Source organism: Lactuca virosa, chromosome 9, assembly GCF_052849685.1.
Source record: "Lactuca virosa cultivar CGN04683 chromosome 9, Lactuca_virosa_CGN04683_v6, whole genome shotgun sequence".
NCBI lineage: Eukaryota > Viridiplantae > Streptophyta > Magnoliopsida > Asterales > Asteraceae > Lactuca > Lactuca virosa.
The window spans coordinates 132,706,682-132,724,317 of record NC_136434.1 but is presented as its reverse complement, the minus strand read 5'-3'; the positions used below and the strand labels follow the sequence as shown (position 1 = coordinate 132,724,317).

The following is a 17,636-nucleotide window of genomic DNA, read 5'->3' as shown; positions in this document are numbered from 1 at the left end:
ATATATCCTTCCGCTTACATACGAGTTCACATTTAAACATTTAATTAACCAACTAAAGATTAAAGGCAAAAAGACTCCCAGAGGTGTATCGTACATTTAATACCACCTGGAGTCTGTATTTTATTACTTTATAGCCAGCAGTGTCACTGCTGAGGTAAAACATTATTTTCCCTATTACATCTACTTTGTGATCCTTTCACATATTCACTAATGTACAAACTATATAGTTAATGATAGTCTCACTTGGGAAAATACACACTCATACACGAAACAAACATACATAACATTAGATGCCTTGGTAGAAGGCTACGTTTAGTAGAAAGGACCATAAGGCTAACCTTATGACTCCTTAATGCATACATCAATGGATATATATATATATATATATATATATATATATATATATATATATATATATATATATTAATAGGATCCGACAGATAATAGGATGTGTGCTCTCCGCTTCATTTCCTGTTCCTTGTTTGGTTGTGGGCTTGGAACGGATTCACCCAGTCTATTATCTATTCGATTCTAGATATATATGTTCAGTATACATTAAGTCATCATAAGGGTACTAGGTATGGGTCAAGTCATAGGAAACATAGTCAATGCACAGTTTTCTAGTACAAAACATACTTTCCAAATCAGAACGTTTGGTACACAAAACTAGAAACTTACCAGTTAAGGGTTTAATCCATTTTATTAAACCAGGATAAACTTAAAGGACCTTAGGTGATTAACTCTATAATGCTTTAGTTTACATATCACAGTTATATATCATTAATACCCAATAGGTAGTTGGATGTGTGCTTTCCGCCTTACTTCTTGTTCCTTGTTTGGTTGTGGGCTTAGGGCAGATTCACCCAATTAACTTTCTATCCGATATTAGATCATATATAGTTAGTATAAACTAAGAGATTATAGAAGTAATCACTGTGGTCACCATTTTATTATAAGAAATAAGGATTTTCTTAAAGAATCTTTTCATTAAATATAAAGGAACCATTACAATTAACTCCATGAGTAACGAGTGAATACACCAGAGTTATATACCACAATGATCAAACAAACAATGGGATGTGTGCCTTCCGCCTTAGGGCTGATGCGCACAATCGATTGTTTGTTTACTCTGAGTTTTATATCACTTGTATCCATTTAGTACTCATAGAAAGGATTGCGGATTCATTTTTACGTATCTTTCATCAAAGTAGAAAATATAGGATTTTCTAAGAGGAACAGGCGAACTTTTCTAAACAGAACTTACAACTTACTACATTTTCCAACAACTTTCTACAACTTACTTACATCACTAAAATCTTATGAACTCACCAGCTTAATTGCTGATCAACTCTTTCAAATAACTTGTATTCTCAGGAGCCTAGTAGACAGGTACTCATGCTGGGAATTCAGAAGATGGAGCAGTATAGCTTCAAGTCTTGTTTGCTATTTGTTTATGTATTCCATGTTTTGTGAACACACACCTTGTAAACACTTTCTTTCTAATGAAATGGTTGTTCATTACTTTGCTTACTATAATGCATATCTTGTGATACTAAACATGACGTCCTCCACCCCAGAACGTTTCCGCCGTTCCGGTTTTGGGGTGTAACACTGGAAAAGAAGCAGAATGGTTAAGGAATTTAATCTATGAAATTCCTTTGAAGCCAAAGCCTATATCACCAATCATAATGCAATGTGATAGTGCTGCCACCTTGGAAAAAGCATACAATCAAGTTTATAATGGAATGCCACAACATTTGGGTATTAAGCACAATATGGTACTTCAGCTCATTACTCATAGTATCATTTATGTAGAGTTTGTTCGATCTCAACAAAATTTAGTTGATCATTTAACGAAGGGGTTGGCTAGATACTCGGTAAGGAAGTTTGTTATAGGGATGGGTTTAAGGCCCAATTAATATCTCTATGGGTGAGATACCCAATTCCATTTTAATATAATGTTAGAAGTAGAATTCAATGTGGAAAGATTACTTATGGAGATTAGAGCACATTTTGGTCACTACATCCCAAAGTATGTGTTTATAACATGTAGAGTTAAAGTAGGTTGATTAAGTTCTTAATAGTTCTTTTGAAAAGGTGCATTAATAACTGCAGAATATTGAAGGATTATCTATATGAGTGTGAGTTGTCGCTTCTGAAAGTTTGGGCTAAGCTTTTATGCACTCATGAATGGATAGGGACACATGTTTGTAATAGTGTCAAGTATGAAACATTAGATATTGTGTTTAACTTATGTGTATAGTATCTTCATTATTCAAATGGGTTGAAGGGTTCAATCATTAGGACAACCTGATTCTTGTGATTCTTGAGTATCTGACATGATATTATACTGATGTAAAAATTCAAGCTTCAAGATATTTTCATTAATGCATGAGTTTGGTTTTGTGTTTGCTTTTAGTTAATTACGGATTACACTAAAATCGGGGATGAATGTTATGTACCACAACCGACAAATACTTACAAATAAATTTTGTGTAAGCTCACAGTTGTCTCATCATTTGACCAAAAAAATTCCATTTTTATTACTCTCCAAACTAACTGATCGAGCCTCGTCCCCGAGGATGGGGTCCAATTTAAAGGCGGGCGAATGAGTTGATACGAGTCTTGTCATGTACCTGACCGCCTTCGTTGCAGCCTTCGTTGCAGTATCTATTAAAGATACGATGCAGTAAATGGACAAACATTTTGCAACATTGTTTGTGATGGTCATTAGATCATTTGTCGCATTTGCATGGATTTTAACTCCCCGCTATCCTTTAATACGGTTGCATCTTTTCTTTAGTTAGGATCATGGTTAAATGACAGCATCACTAGTTACTTATTTTCAATATTTCATTTACTGTTTAAATTTTTTGTAATTGCATTAGGGAATGAGAAATTTTTGGTAAAAGCGTCTCTATCTTTTTTTTTTTTTGGAGGTTGGCCACGAATAAATCAATATCGTTGTATATAAGGTCACATGCTTATTGAAGAAAGAAGATATTAAAAGCAAAAAAAAATGAGAAAGAGCGATATATAAAGGACCAATGCTTTACGGCTTAAGAACCAAAATTGATATCGAAGATATAATAATCAACATACTCGGAGCATGACTTCCACGGCTGCCGGAAACTTTTCTGGTCTTATTGGAAATTCAAGATGGTCACTAGCCGGAATGACTGCTTTGGTCACCGGAGGTACACGTGGAATCGGCTACGCTGTGGTGGAGGAACTGGCGGCGTTAGGGGCAGAAGTGCACACCTGCTCACGTAACGAGTCTGAACTTAATGAACGCTTACAAGAATGGTCCAGCAAGGGCTTCACCGTCACTGGATCCGTCTGCGACTTATCTTCTCGTCCCCAACGGGAGCAGTTTGTGGAAAAAGTTTCCTCACTTTTTGGTGGCAAACTCAACATCCTTGTAAGTTCTTCCATTTGTTACCCTAAACTCTTGTCTTCTTCTTTCAGAATTTTTGCGAATTTATCAGATTATTCACTTCCATCGAGCTTTTTTCCTGCAGATAAACAATGTCGGGACGAATATCGTGAAGCCTACTTTAGATTATACAGCAGAAGAGTATTCCTTTCTCATGTCTACCAATTTGGAATCTTGTTACCATATGTCGCAACTTGCTCATCCTCTTTTAAAGGCTTCTGGAGTTGGAAATATTGTATTCATTTCATCTGTTGCAGGGTTGGTCCACGCTTCCGTTGGGTCTATTTACAGTGCCACCAAAGGTATGGTTGCTTTGGCGCGAATCTGAGGAAAAAAGGGTGAGATTTAATGTGTGTTTTACATCAGGTGCAATAAATCAGCTTACAAAAAATTTAGCATGTGAATGGGCAACAGACAAGATTCGGACAAATTGTGTAGCACCATGGTTCACTAAAACCTCCCTTGTTGAACAGGTAATATACTAATATTATAATTAACTTCTTCATCTTCGGTTCTTTTTTTCTTTAGTGACTAATAATCCCGTTGTTCCTTTGTTTAGTATATGCAGCTTGTTGGTCCTAAGGAGTTTGAGGATGCTGTGGCATCTAGAACTCCTCTGAAACGCCTTGCGGAAGCCAATGAAGTTTCCTCTCTCGTGGCCTTCCTTTGCCTGCCTGGTGCTTCTTACATCACTGGGCAAACCATAGCTATTGATGGGGGGTTTTCGGTCAATGCTTTCGCATGAATGCAACATGCCGTCTTTAGCCTATCAACAGTATGAGCTATTGTTTTTCACGATTGAAGTGTGTATTATCGTTTTTTATATGATCTTCTCTATCAAGTAAAATGAATTGAAATAATATATCTGTGTTTCACTTTACAGTATGTTCTTGTTTAATTAAGATCTTTATATATGTCATTGTTTTCATCATTTCATCTTTTTTCTTGCTCTCACAATCGCTATACAGTACCTGTGTGTTATAAACAAGGTTCTAAAAAGATCGCCATGGCTCCGCCCCGCCATGGCGCGCCATGACTCCAAGGCTTGTATGTGCCGTCAAACTTTACCAAAACGCCGTCTTGACTTATATATGTGTATAAAAATGAATAATAGTAGAAAATACATATAAAAATATGAATTATATACAAATTTGCCGCCTTAAATCACGCCTTACAAACGACGTGACTCGCCAAGGCTCGGAAAAACTCGAGGCTTGACATTACCGCCAAGTCACGCCTTACGTTATTTAGAACATTGGTTATAACTCGGTTTCCTAGCTCGGTTTTAGAGGTTTAACAAGTTCAAAAGGATATTTGGCTTTTCAATTTCACTTTTAAGCTTTGTGGTTACAGGGGAAGTTAAAAATTTCTCAAGTATGCAGCACTATCAATAATGCAATAAATATATTAAGCACTAGATTAAAACTACTTACTTCACTAGGCTTTGCCTCGATTTATATAGTCAAAAACCATTTTTGTAAAGTCAAAACCACCTATAAATTAATTAAAATTTTAAAACCCAAATTGAAAGGACATCTCCCCTTCCAACCTTGTCCCTATTAGTCACGTGCTTTTCTTTGTAATGCTCCCATTTTCTTTAATTAATTTAAAATTTTAGAATACCCAGTAAATATTGATATGTATATATTGAATTATTGAGAAGAAAAAATAAGAATTAAATGAAAAAGAAGCACAGGTGATATGAATAAAAATAGGATCAGGGGTAAATTTATATATATAACGTTCTAACTATTATCCTCCTTATTTATTTCTAAATAACTACTATATTTGATAAAAACGTAAATTAGAAGATAAAACAATAAAAATATGTTCGTTTGTGTTGCTTTAAACAATTTACAACAGTTATCTAAAATCAAAAAATTAATGCATGACAGGTATACTTATTAATAGGGACGGGTGTGGGCAACGCCCGTATTGCGTTATCCGATGTGGCAGCGCCATAACGAGCGAACACCGCCCCACCCTCCCGTTATTACATGTTGTGTTATATCTCGCTATTGTGGTAACGTATCGTAACGCGGATGAATTCGAACGTTGCAAAATTAAACCGTTTAAAAACGGTACAATTTCAAAATTCAACCGTTTAAAAACGGTAACTTTAATAAAAAAAAACTTAGTAATAACATTTTCGTTACATATATTATATATGCTTCATTCTTTTTACTACACATATATTTCTCTATATCTATTTACTAAATCACTCAAAACACAAACACAAAAATCAACCAACTATAGATCAAAACCCGAATACTCCTCCTCCAAACACAAACACATCCACTCCAATAGGTTTTGCGGCATACGAGGGCTACATAAACCTCCTCAACTCGCAAAACTCACCACAAATCCATATAACGTCAATTTTTTCAATCTCGCCTCACCCCCACTACAATTCTCTACATCGCCTTTTATACGACAAACAACCACACAACCCCCACCCACGCAAGAAACGGTTATTGAGACGCAAGTCGGGTAGTCGGAAAGCATCGGGAAAAAAGGGAGATCAAAAAAGAAAGGGAAAGAGGTCGTGGTCGGGGCGGAAGAAACGGAAGCACCTCCAACATGGTGGACACCGGAGGAAGAGCATACGTTGGCGGTGGCTTGGTGCGGTACTTCAAAACAACCAAGTTTGGGGAACGATATGAAGAAAGTTGCTTTTTGGGATGCCATAATTGTAAAATTCCGCACAATTTTGAACAAGGGTGACACATATCGCAATAATGATATGCTTAGTGGCAAATGGACTCAAATTAGCCGGAAGTGCACCAAATTCAATTTCATATACAACAAACTTTCTTCACAACTTCAAAGTGGTGCCAATGATTTCGATGTGTTTAGAGCGGCGAGGGAGGAATATCACGTGCAAATGGGTCACATATTTGAGTATGAAAAAGTATGGGAGATAGTGAGGAAAGATCCAAAATGGATAAAAACAACAACATCATCGGAACAACAATCAAAGAGGTCTCGTGGTTCGGGTTCGGTTGACGTTTCCGACGGACACACAAACATCGACCTCAACGCGGACACCGATGAGATCCCGAACGAGTTTGACGACATCAAGGAAATCTCTCCGCCACGACAAACGATGGGGCGCGACAAAGCGAAGCGCGCGCAACGACATGCGCAGGAGAATGAAAGTCGGCTTCGAGAGCACGAGGAAATGAAAAAAAAATTCGACGCCCACACGGAAATCGCAAATAAAATATATGAATTGCAACGGGAGCATTTGGATTTCCTTCGTCAAGAAGCCGAAGAAGATCGCATATCGAATGATTTGACAATTCTTACGACAAACGAAGAAAATTTGCCACCGAGACGAGCTGAAGTGATACGGAGGATGAAGGCAAAGATCGAGAGCAAATACTTGGATGAATAATGTTTGTCGGTGTTTTTTTTTAATTATTAGGACTATCGTGTGTTTTTTGTTCAATGTTTTTTTTTTTTTTTTTTTGCTTTGTAATGGCTTTTTTTAAGTTAGTATGGTATTTTTAATTTACTAGTTAATGAAATTATGTTTTATTAATTTATATGTTTTTGACATAAATAAAAAAAATAAAACAAATTAGAAATATATGAAGTAAATAAAAAAACATAAAACAAATTAGAATAATATAGATTAAAAACATCAAAAAAAAATAAAAGAAAAAATAGAAAATAGTATGTGTTATCCCATGTTATTTGCTGTTGCTAAAGACAAAGACATTTCGGTTCTTATCTAAGTTAGTAAATGAATATGAAGTTTTTCTATCAAAAATTTAAAATACTTAAAAGTGTTTTTTAGAAGTTTCGAATCATAATAATAATATAAACAGTTTAAATAGTGTAATTTTAAAAGTCTTGAAAATATCATGCAAATAATAAGACCATGACATAAATACATAGCAAAATACTCTTTCAAAAAAAATACATAGCCAAATATTAATAATAAAAAATATTACTACCATGATAAAAAAAAATCATACAAATAGTATGACCATAACAGAAAATACCATACAATTTTTTTTTTAAGATTATGACATAAAAAAATAGAGAGGAAAATACTTGTAATAATTATTAAAACTAAAATTGCAATTATTTTATTACGGGTATAAACATTGATATAGAAGTTATTTAATCTAAATCAAAAATAAAATAAAAAATATTTAATTGTGTCAAAATGAATAGAAAAGTTGACGTCAGGATGGATGACTATTGCATTTTTTATATTTTTTTATTTGATTTGATTGCTGGTGGTTTTGACCATTATATATACATAGTAATTCTAAGTATCTGGATCAACAGTATTTTCTTTCAATTACGGATGACCATTTTTTTGTTAATTCCAATGTCTACTTTTCATTTGTTCCGCATTTTATGTTTGCCCATTATCTTTTCTTTTTTCCTTTTTTTTTGCTGTAACCCCTATTTGCCTGTGCTGATGTGCTGTCCTTCACACGTGTGTTGTTGTCCTGCCTTTTGACCATTCGCTGACCTTCCTTCTTTCTTGCCTTCTCTTCCGTCTCTATTGTTCTTCTACCGAATTCCTTTGCTTACTGGTATATTTCCTTTTTTTCTTTTTTAATTTGTTTCTTATGCCCTTTGTTGTTTAGGCTTTGTTTCTTCTTCCCGGTCTACGCCTTTCAATTTTACGTATGTGTGTGCAATTTTTGGTTGCTTTATTTTCGCCTATGTTTAATTTATGTTTCGCCTTTTTTAAAACCTTTCATTATGACTAAAGCTTCCAAGCGAAAATTGGCTGACGACGTTTCCTCTTCTTCTGGAACATTTGTGTATAAATCACGTCGTTTGCAGCCGCTTATTGCTACAAACCCTTCTGTTCTTCCTGTTTATTATGACTGTGGGGATTGTGTTTGTGTGTGTGAATTCTGTGGGGCTTTATTTTGGCATGTGGAGAGGATACTTAATCTATCTCGTGTTAACCATCCAAGGTATAATCAGTGTTGTAAGTCGGGCTCAGTTGTCCTATCTTATCCTAACCGACCTCCTCCCCAAATTCTTGAACTTTATATGACTGCACGTTTTTTGGGTGATATCAGGGCATATAATAGCATGTTTTCGATGACTTCCTTTGGAGCTAATGTTGATGACGATATTAATAATGGCCGTGGTCCTTATGTGTTTAAGATATCGGGTCAGATTTACCATCGCATAGGTTCAATGTATCCACAGGACACTAATGCTCCTAGGTTCTTACAGTTGTATATTTTTGATACTGAGAATGAAGTTTGTAATAGGTTAAAGGCGTTTACTTCTCCTAAGAAAAGTGAATTAGATGTTGCTATTGTTCAGGTCTTGATGGACACGTTAACTGCCCATAATGAATATGTTCTTACCTTCAAAATGGCAAAAGAGGTTGCTATGGCTATGAATTTAGAGTCTTATGCGGTTCGTTTGTATAGTAATATACCTGATCGAAGATATGGATTGCCGGCTCCCGGTAGTTTAGGATGTATAGTCACCGGTGATGATGTTAATTGTGGTAAGTTTGATATTATAATCCATTCCCGGTCAGGCCAGCCTCAACGAATTAGCAAACTCCATCCAAGCTATATGCCTTTACAATACCCGTTACTTTTTCCCTTTGGAGAGGAAGGTTGGTCTCCGCGCTTGAAATTACGTGATATAACAGGTACCGTTACACGGGCTTTAACTGTTAACATGTATTATAGCTGTCAGATTCATGCCCGTCGTGACATATATTCCCTTGTATTGAATTCATGTCGTCTTTTCCAACAGTATCTTGTCGATGCTTATACATGTATCGAACAAGATCGTTTGAATTACTATATAAATCATCAGAACCAGTTGCGTTGTGATTATGTTAGTGGTCTTTATGATGCGCTTTCCAAAGGAGATAGAGAGAGCCGTCATGTGGGGAAACGTATGTTCTTACCTGCATCATTTGTTGGTGGTCCGCGCTATATGTATAGCCATTATCAGGATGCATTATCGATTTGTAGAGTTTTTGGGAATCCACAATACTTTATTACATTTACGTGTAATGTCAAGTGGCCCGAAATACGTCGCTATATGGATGATCATGGCCAGCGAGATACTCATAGTAGGGCTGATATTATAGCTAGGGTCTTTGAAATTAAAGTGGGCGCTTTCATCAACTTTCTGAAGGACGATAAAACTTTTGGTGACGTTGCAGCATGTATGTATTGTTCTCATATATGTTAGATTTATTTCTGTTCCTGTCTATATTTTATACTAATATGTCATATTTTTTCTTTAATATGCAGACATGTATACCATAGAGTTCCAGAAAAGAGGTCTACCACATTGTCATACTTTATTGTGGGTCGCGAAGCCTGATAGGATTAAAGATGCTTCTGATATTGATAAATACATATCTGCAGAGCTTCCTGATCCAACGCTTGACCCACTTCTTTATCAGATAGTCACGAGTACTATGATTCATGGTCCTTGTGGATTACTAAATAGGCAGGCTCCATGTATGAAAGACGGTAATTGTTCCAAGCATTTCCCCAAACCTTTCCATGAGGTCACACTTTTTGATAAAGATGGTTACGCGCATTACAAAAGAAATTTTGTTATGCGTCATACGATGCAAAATGGAGTTGTTGTTGACAATGGATACGTTGTTCCCTATAATAGAAGGTTATGTTCTCGGTTTGCTCACCATATAAATGTAGAGTATTGTGGATGGAACATGATGATTAAGTATTTGTTTAAGTATATCTCCAAAGGTGTTGAACGTGTTAGATTTGTCATCCGGAAATCTGAATCGCCCGATTCCCCTGATTTAGGTGACAAAGTTCCGCCTTTAAATGAAATACAAAACTTTCTCGATGGCCGATACATTTGTCCCCATGAGGCTGCATGGAGAATTCTGAATTTTTTCATTCATCGTCGCCACTCGCCAGTACAGGTGTTACCTGTTCATTTGGAGCACATGCAGCATGTACTGTTTAGAGAAGACAGCAGATTAGATCAAGTTCTTGCAAATCCAGGTTTTGCTAAGACACCACTTATGGGATGGTTTGATAATAATGTAGCAGATCCAAAAGGTCGTGATCTTACTTATATCGATTATCCAAACAACTATAAGTGGGACAAGACATCTAAAGTATGGGGACGCAGGGTTTTAGAGTCTTCAAAAACACTTGGTCGTCTTGTATTTGTTCATCCGTCTTCCGGTGAGTTATTTTACTTTCGTATGTTACTTAGCCATCAAAAAGGATGCACTTCTTATGAAAATGTCCGTACAGTTCGCGGTCATGTTCATCCAACATTCCGAAGTGCATGCAATGCTCTAGGATTAATAGGCGATGATGTGGAGTGGATGACCGCCTTTACCGAAGCTTCTCTTTGGGCTACGTCTTCCCAATTAAGATCTCTTTTCTGTCACCTGTTATTATTTTGTGAAGTTAACACTCCTCGGTCTTTATGGGAAATAGGGTGGCGAAAAATGACGGATGATTATGTACACAAGCTGAAGTTTGGACTTTCGGATGAACGCTTTCACATTAATGATGATATACTGCAGCAGCACTTGCTTTTTGATTTACAAAATACGTTGCAGTCTTCTACACCTTGTAAATCTTTGGCTGATTTCAACCTACCCTTGCCGTCTGCTGCTGGTCTTGCTGTTTTGCAAAATCGCCTGCTTTTAGAAGAAATAAGTTATGACAGGAAAGCCTCGACTAGACAACATACTGATATGGTTCAACAACTCAATAATGACCAGCTAACTGTTTATGACACTGTTATCAGTTCGGAATTGCAAAAGAAACAACTGTTGCTTTTTGTCTATGGACACGGTGGAACTGGAAAGACTTTTTTGTGGACGACATTGCTTTCGTACTTCAGATCGGTTGGAAAGGTTGTCCTGGCTGTTGCTGCGTCTGGAATAGCATCAAAAAGTACACGAGCTGAGATTGTTCGTTTGAGCTTACCAAATTCATATTTGTGGCCGCATTTTCACGTTGTTAGACTACATCATAATATGAGATTATTTACTTCTAATATTGATCTAATTGATGGGTTGTCGATGCAAGGCTTTGCAGATTGGATTTTAGCGGTTGGTAATGGAGAGTTAGGGGACACATATGTAAATGATCCACAAACCTCAAGTTGGGTACATATACCAGACTCACTTTTAATACCTCCTGGACAAAACTCACTGTAACTTTTAATACATTTTGTGTATGAAAACGAAATGTTGCACACCCCATCACCTTCTGATCTCTCTGTTAGAGCAATAGTTTGTCCAACTAATGAAGCCGCTGATAAGGTTGACAACCTAATTATAGAAATGGCTAACGGTAACGAAAGGCTTTATAGAAGTACGGACGCCATGCAATCCAACGGCAAGAATACATCAGAACTAGAGGGGTTATATCCAATTGAATATTTAAATGAATTAAATTTTGCAGGGCTACCACCTCATACGCTCAAATTAAAAGTGAATAGTCCCATAATGTTATTAAGAAACATCAACCAGCGAGAGGGTTTATGTAATGGCACACACTTAATTGTTTCTCAGTTACTTCCTACTGTAATTGAGGCAACAATAATCACGGGAACATGTATCGGGAGACGAGTGTACATACCTCGGATAAAATTTATCCATAACCCAACAGATCTACCCTTTTCATTCTCACGAAAGCAGTTCCCTGTCAAGGTGTGTTATGATATGACCATAAACAAAAGTCAAGGGCAGTCTTTGAAAAAAATCGGAATTTACTTGCCTCAACCCGTTTTTACACATGGTCAGGTTTACGTAGCGTTATCTAGAGCAACATCTCCCGCCGCCCTTAGAGTTCTTATAGAGTTGAATCAACAGTGCTTGCACAATAAAACCAAAAATGTTGTTTTTAAAGATTTGTTGCACATGGTGAATATCAATGAGGTTGTACTAACAACATTAAACAACTATTTATCCTTCTTATATGACATTGCTTAAACATGCTTTCTCTTCCAATATATGTTACATCACACTGATAATATGCACATACTGACAACTATTGTTGTGATATTATTGAAAGAGACAGTTCTAAATCATGACTTCCATATCAGAGTTGAAGTACGCATGTGCAGGCGATGCTATACAGGTACGGATATTGCGTAGGTGGAAGCCACAGTACCCGACGCCACGAAACATGGTTCATTGTTGTAGACAAGTTTGTAAGTATACATACAGTAAACTGTTACTATAACAATGTCTTCATTGTCAATTATTCACATTCTTTTATTTAAAATATGCCAGGGAGATGCTATACAGATCTTGGGACAAAGGACAAATCAAGGCTATATAGAGTCTGTTCTTAATCTTTCCAATTTCTACACGATATCAGAATATACTTGTCCACGATTAGATGATTACCAAAAGGTTTTAGAAAACGATATCTACATGGACGTTGGTATTGCTTCTGTTATCCAACCTATTCCAGATACAATTACAATTCCTTCAGCTTGGTTTAGGTTTGTTTCAAAAACCCAGCTTATGGAATTTGGTGAAAATCCACCATTCTGTCCAGCTACACACACTTACTGTTACAAAGGAAATGAAATTGCAATATAACCATCTATACCATTAACATATGTGTTTTACTCATCACTACAGTGCACATATTTATAGAAAAATGTTTGTTATGTACTTACAAATTATCAATGCCTTCACTGTTTACCATGCAATAGATTTTATTGGTATCCTTACAAAAGTGAGAGATTGCAAGAAACGCAATGGGGAGTCCTTTGTCCTTATAGTACTTACCGATGAAGGGTATATAAAATACCATTACATTTATCCTTTTTTACCCTCATTCTGACAGATTACTAATTTGTTACCTATACATTAAAACCAGTGGAAGTGAGTTAGCAGTAAACTTGTGGAAAGAATGTATCGACGTCCCCGAGAAATTTAATCGTCAGCAACTAATGCCGCCTCCTGCAACAACAATTTTTGCTGTTACAAATTTGAGGACCTCATCAAACGATGGTAATACTCTCAAAATTAACTAAATATTACAAAAATTTATATCTATGTTTAAACTGTTAGATCTACTTATACATATTCTAACAGTTGTTTTGCATTTCCTCCAGGAATACTTAGGTTTGGATCGTCAACTGCTACACATGTGTATGTTAATCCACCTATTCCAGAAGCAACACTAGTAACCAACAGGTACACAACATTTTACAGAAAAAATTGAGATTAATACCTACAAACAGTATACTCCTATATGTTAAACTTATTAACAGGTTCAGTGGCCCTTCAAGACCACCTTTTATGGCAACTGGAATACCAACAACATTGTGTGAGCTCATTACTAAAACACATACACAACTTTAGGTATAAGATATAACTTTGTTATGTTACAGAATTGCTCTTTCAGAACATTATGTATATCCAACCTATAACAACTATAGGATAAAACCTTCACTGTGAAAAGCGTCACTGGTGGACTTTGCCTTCAAGGACAACTGGTGCCAAGTGATATGCCCCCAGTGCAGAGACCCAATATTTAAAAAAGCAAAGGATTGGTTCTGCATTGCCCATGGATTAACTGAAGCACCAATATTCCTGTACGTGTTACTACTTCTGAATACATAAAATATTCACATCTGCTATACAATGATACACCATATATGAATACAGGTATAGGTTTACCGCAACAGTAACCGACCCAACTGGCTCCATTACTGCATCTATATCTGACAGTGCAACCCAGAGATTGATTGGAATTACCTCAGAAAAGTTGATGTCCAATAACACCCAAATCAGTAGAGGAATTATACCGTCCATCATCGAAGAGTGCAAAGGGTTATTAAAGGCATTGTCAATTCAAATGTTGAAAACCTCAAATGCAGAAAACATCCGATACGTGATTGTAGACATAGGAAACATCAACACCCTCACTCAACAAGCAATTCCAACAACCCCAATGGCTACTACAGACAACAAGTCCTCTGAACCTACCCACAACATACGAACTTCATCACCACCTTCAGAATCATCTAATGTGTCGAAAGCTTTATCATTCGAAACCTCAGGTACTTACACATGTTTTCCCTTACCAATAATACGAAATTGCTTCTAACATGATTTCCTTACTATACAGACAAATCCCGATCTATAAAACATCAAAAACGAGGGCAACAGTGACTATGAATTCCAACATCATCCGAAAGCACTAATACAAAAGTCCATTCTTTTTTGCTACTGTTGAACGGCTAATTTTCATGCGAAATGCTTTTAGTCCTACGAACAATATGAGTAACAAAGACTACAAACAATATTGTCGCTTTTGATTATATGTATATGAATGTTAGAATGTATATCACAAAATGTCATGACACTATCTACTTTGCTTACCCATTTCCATTCCAAACATCCATTAGCACATGTGACAGATAACATTCATTTACTATAAAACATGTTTGACAACTTACATAATATCCATAGTCGTTCGTGCTTTGAAATAGAATATTAATCGAACAACACAAAAAAAACGAAAAAAAACGGCATTTGTCTTCACATACTGAAACTTACATTCTTATTTTAGTAAATGGCTTTTATTTAACCTTTTATCATGCATCATATGACAAATGTTAACAATAAAATGTAAAGATAAAGTAGCAAACAAAATTCATACGTCACTGTTTCCATTCAAAAACTTAAAGTAACAACATCTGACCCCCGCGCAATGCGGGGGTTCCTTCACTAGTTGTAAATGGTTTTCAACCATGGTGTCTTTGGAATTCCCCCTTTGCCTCTTATAGAATATAGAAATGCTGTACTTAAAATTATATATATATATATATATATATATATATATATATGTGTGTGTGTGTGTGTGTGTGTGTGTGTATTTCTCAGAAAATAAAACATTTACTCTAATACATCTAGTGTTTGTAAACTAGTAGAGGTGGGGTTGTGCTACCCTAACAATTAACTCTGCAGATCAGACTATTTAAATTTTTAGGGCACGACTGCACGAGCACTGACATCAACTTGTTTTAAGCCTTATTTTTTAAGTTAAAGCTCTGCTCGTGATGTTAAGATTTATGAAGTCTTGAATAAATTGACAAGTTCCTAAGAGTTCAAGGGCCATAAATGAAACTTGTAAATTAAAACAATTGAATATTGAATTGGACGCACTATCAATTGTTTAATAATATTGAAGTGGACGGCGGCTCTATTTTGGACGGCTAAAGAAATCAACGCATTCTTTTTTTTTCAAACTTTGCGGCATATATATATTCTAGTCAAATATAGCGGCAATTTGTGTAAACAAAAGAAAAAGGCTTACGGCTCTCTCCTATATATATATATATATATATATATATATATATATATATATATATATATATATATATATATGAATTGTAAGAAGAGCGATGTAGCGTAGAACAACAAAAGTGCTGAGTGATATTACCATTTGTAATCTTATAGTGAGTTAATATAAAATCTAGTTGCGCCCGTGGACGTAGGATTTACACCGAATTCGAACCACGTAAAATCCTTGTGTTCCTTCTTGCTTTATTTCCTTCGTGTGTTTGTGTGTGTGATAGTGTGTTTCCGCTGCGTGTACCCGGTCCGATTCCTAACAACTGGTATCAGAGCCTGGTTAGCGAGGTTTTGGAGGGTACGATCGTTTTTTTTATCACGCACGAGTGTACCTGATTTGTATCTTGTTTGTCGTAATGGCTGAAGACAAGATTATAATCGAAAGGTTCAATGGTTCTGATTTTAGCTGGTGGAAAATGCAATTAGAAGCATTGCTATGTCAGAAAGACTTGGACATGGTACTCGGAGACAAACCGGAGAAAATGGAAAAAGCTGCTGAAGATGCGTGGAACTCAAAGGACAAGAAAGCCAAGGCGGTTATTACATTGTCGTTGACGAAGAGCGTTGCTTTCAACATCATGAATGAAACCACGGCACGTGGTATGATGGAGGCTCTGTCAAATATGTATGAGAAACCATCGGCGGCTAACAAGGTGTTCTTGATGAAGGAGTTGTTCACTACAAGGATGAATGAGGAAGGCTCAGTTACGGTTCACATTAACAATCTAAATTCAATTTTGTCCAGATTATCATCTGTGGGAATTAAATTTGATAACGAGACTCAAGCATCACTGCTACTAGCTTCTCTACCTGATAGCTGGTCCGGAACAGTTACTGCTGTTACGAGTTCCGTGGGGACCAGTGGTATGACTTTTGAAGGGGTTAGAGATTTGGTTCTTGGCGAAGATATCAGACGTAAGAATCAAGGTGGATCTTCTTCTTCTGAGTTATTAAATATCGGAAGAGGGAGAGGGAATAGCAGGAATAGTGGAAGCAGTGGGAGTCGGGGAAGAAGTTCATCTAGAACTAAGAAGAATGTGAAGTGCTGGAACTGCCAGGAGGTGGGACATGTTAAGAGTCAATGTCCAAAGAAAGAATTGAACATTACCGGTGCTGAGAGTGTGTCTGAGGATGATGCATTGATACTCAGTATGGAAAGTTCTGTAGACTCTTGGGTCATGGATTCAGGGGCTTCGTTTCACGCCATGGACAACGGGGAAACGATGGTGAATCTAAAAGAAGGAGATTTTGGAAAGGTACGGTTAGCAAATGACGAGATGCTTCAAGTAACGGGCATGGGAGATATTGATCTGGTTACTTCATTGGGAACTACATGGAACCTGAAAAATGTCAAGGTGATTCCGGAGCTGAAAAAGAAATTGATTTCTGTTGGTCAGCTGGATAAACAAGGACTGGAAGTAAGGTTTGGTGGTGGTAAATGGATGGTGGTCAATGGTAATTCGGTGATTGCTCAAGGTTTGAAGCGTGGGTCATTGTATATGGTTGAGGTACCTGCTGAGGGAAGTATGACCGTCCCTGTTAAACAAGACAAAATCTGGTTCGCTAAATCTACGGCTAAGAGAGTTCATTTTGCAAACATGAATTCTGGAGCCAAAGAGATGTTAGCTGAACGAGTTCGAAAGTCTAAACCATTCAGGGGATTCTGTGACAGTGGGAGCACGGGACGTGTTTCGGGTACAGTTACAAAGAGCCGTTGGGTTTTAAAGACTAAGACTGAAAAATTCTCTCCTGTTGAATGTTTGCAAAGTTGGGAGAGTGTTAGTGGTCCTCGGTGTATCTCTGGATCTGGTGGAGTGTCCAAACCGGTTGAGACAGAGGATGAGTTGGTGGCGGGATTAG

General features: G+C 36.7%; 4 protein-coding genes across 8 annotated transcripts; all 4 read left to right on the top strand.

Moving 5' to 3' along the window:
- The first annotated feature begins 3,019 nt into the window (after positions 1–3,019).
- Positions 3,020–4,367, top strand: LOC145137011 (tropinone reductase homolog At5g06060-like). 2 transcript variants are annotated; one of them, XM_079071150.1, is made up of 4 exons: positions 3,020–3,421; positions 3,522–3,738; positions 3,803–3,909; positions 4,005–4,367. In XM_079071150.1, the coding sequence occupies exons 1-4, from the start codon at positions 3,110–3,112 to the stop codon at positions 4,179–4,181; spliced, it is 813 nt and encodes a 270-aa protein (XP_078927276.1). In that variant the 5' UTR covers positions 3,020–3,109; the 3' UTR covers positions 4,182–4,367. The 2 variants fall into 2 exon arrangements, with proteins under 2 accessions (XP_078927276.1, XP_078927275.1); XM_079071149.1 differs by having other exon boundaries at positions 3,996–4,367.
- Positions 4,368–6,095: 1,728 nt separating this feature from the next.
- Positions 6,096–6,833, top strand: LOC145139802 (uncharacterized). The gene has a single exon (XM_079073501.1). The coding sequence runs from the start codon at positions 6,096–6,098 to the stop codon at positions 6,831–6,833; it is 738 nt and encodes a 245-aa protein (XP_078929627.1).
- A 1,024-nt stretch (positions 6,834–7,857) lies between these two features.
- LOC145138490 (uncharacterized) lies at positions 7,858–14,787 on the top strand. 3 transcript variants are annotated; one of them, XM_079072579.1, is made up of 10 exons: positions 7,858–7,992; positions 12,524–12,610; positions 12,693–12,846; positions 13,124–13,208; positions 13,291–13,424; positions 13,529–13,610; positions 13,688–13,778; positions 13,856–14,011; positions 14,085–14,479; positions 14,548–14,787. In XM_079072579.1, exons 2-7 carry the CDS (start codon positions 12,527–12,529, stop codon positions 13,776–13,778), a joined length of 630 nt encoding a protein of 209 aa, XP_078928705.1. In that variant the 5' UTR covers positions 7,858–7,992; positions 12,524–12,526; the 3' UTR covers positions 13,856–14,011; positions 14,085–14,479; positions 14,548–14,787. The 3 variants fall into 3 exon arrangements, with proteins under 3 accessions (XP_078928705.1, XP_078928703.1, XP_078928704.1); XM_079072577.1 differs by having other exon boundaries at positions 12,478–12,610; XM_079072578.1 differs by lacking the exon at positions 7,858–7,992 and having other exon boundaries at positions 12,527–12,610; positions 13,688–14,011.
- Positions 8,002–11,612, top strand: LOC145138488 (uncharacterized). 2 transcript variants are annotated; one of them, XM_079072576.1, is made up of 3 exons: positions 8,002–9,614; positions 9,703–10,620; positions 10,693–11,612. In XM_079072576.1, exons 1-3 carry the CDS (start codon positions 8,165–8,167, stop codon positions 11,610–11,612), a joined length of 3,288 nt encoding a protein of 1,095 aa, XP_078928702.1. In that variant the 5' UTR covers positions 8,002–8,164. The 2 variants fall into 2 exon arrangements, with proteins under 2 accessions (XP_078928702.1, XP_078928701.1); XM_079072575.1 differs by having other exon boundaries at positions 9,703–11,612.
- Positions 14,788–17,636: the final 2,849 nt, after the last annotated feature.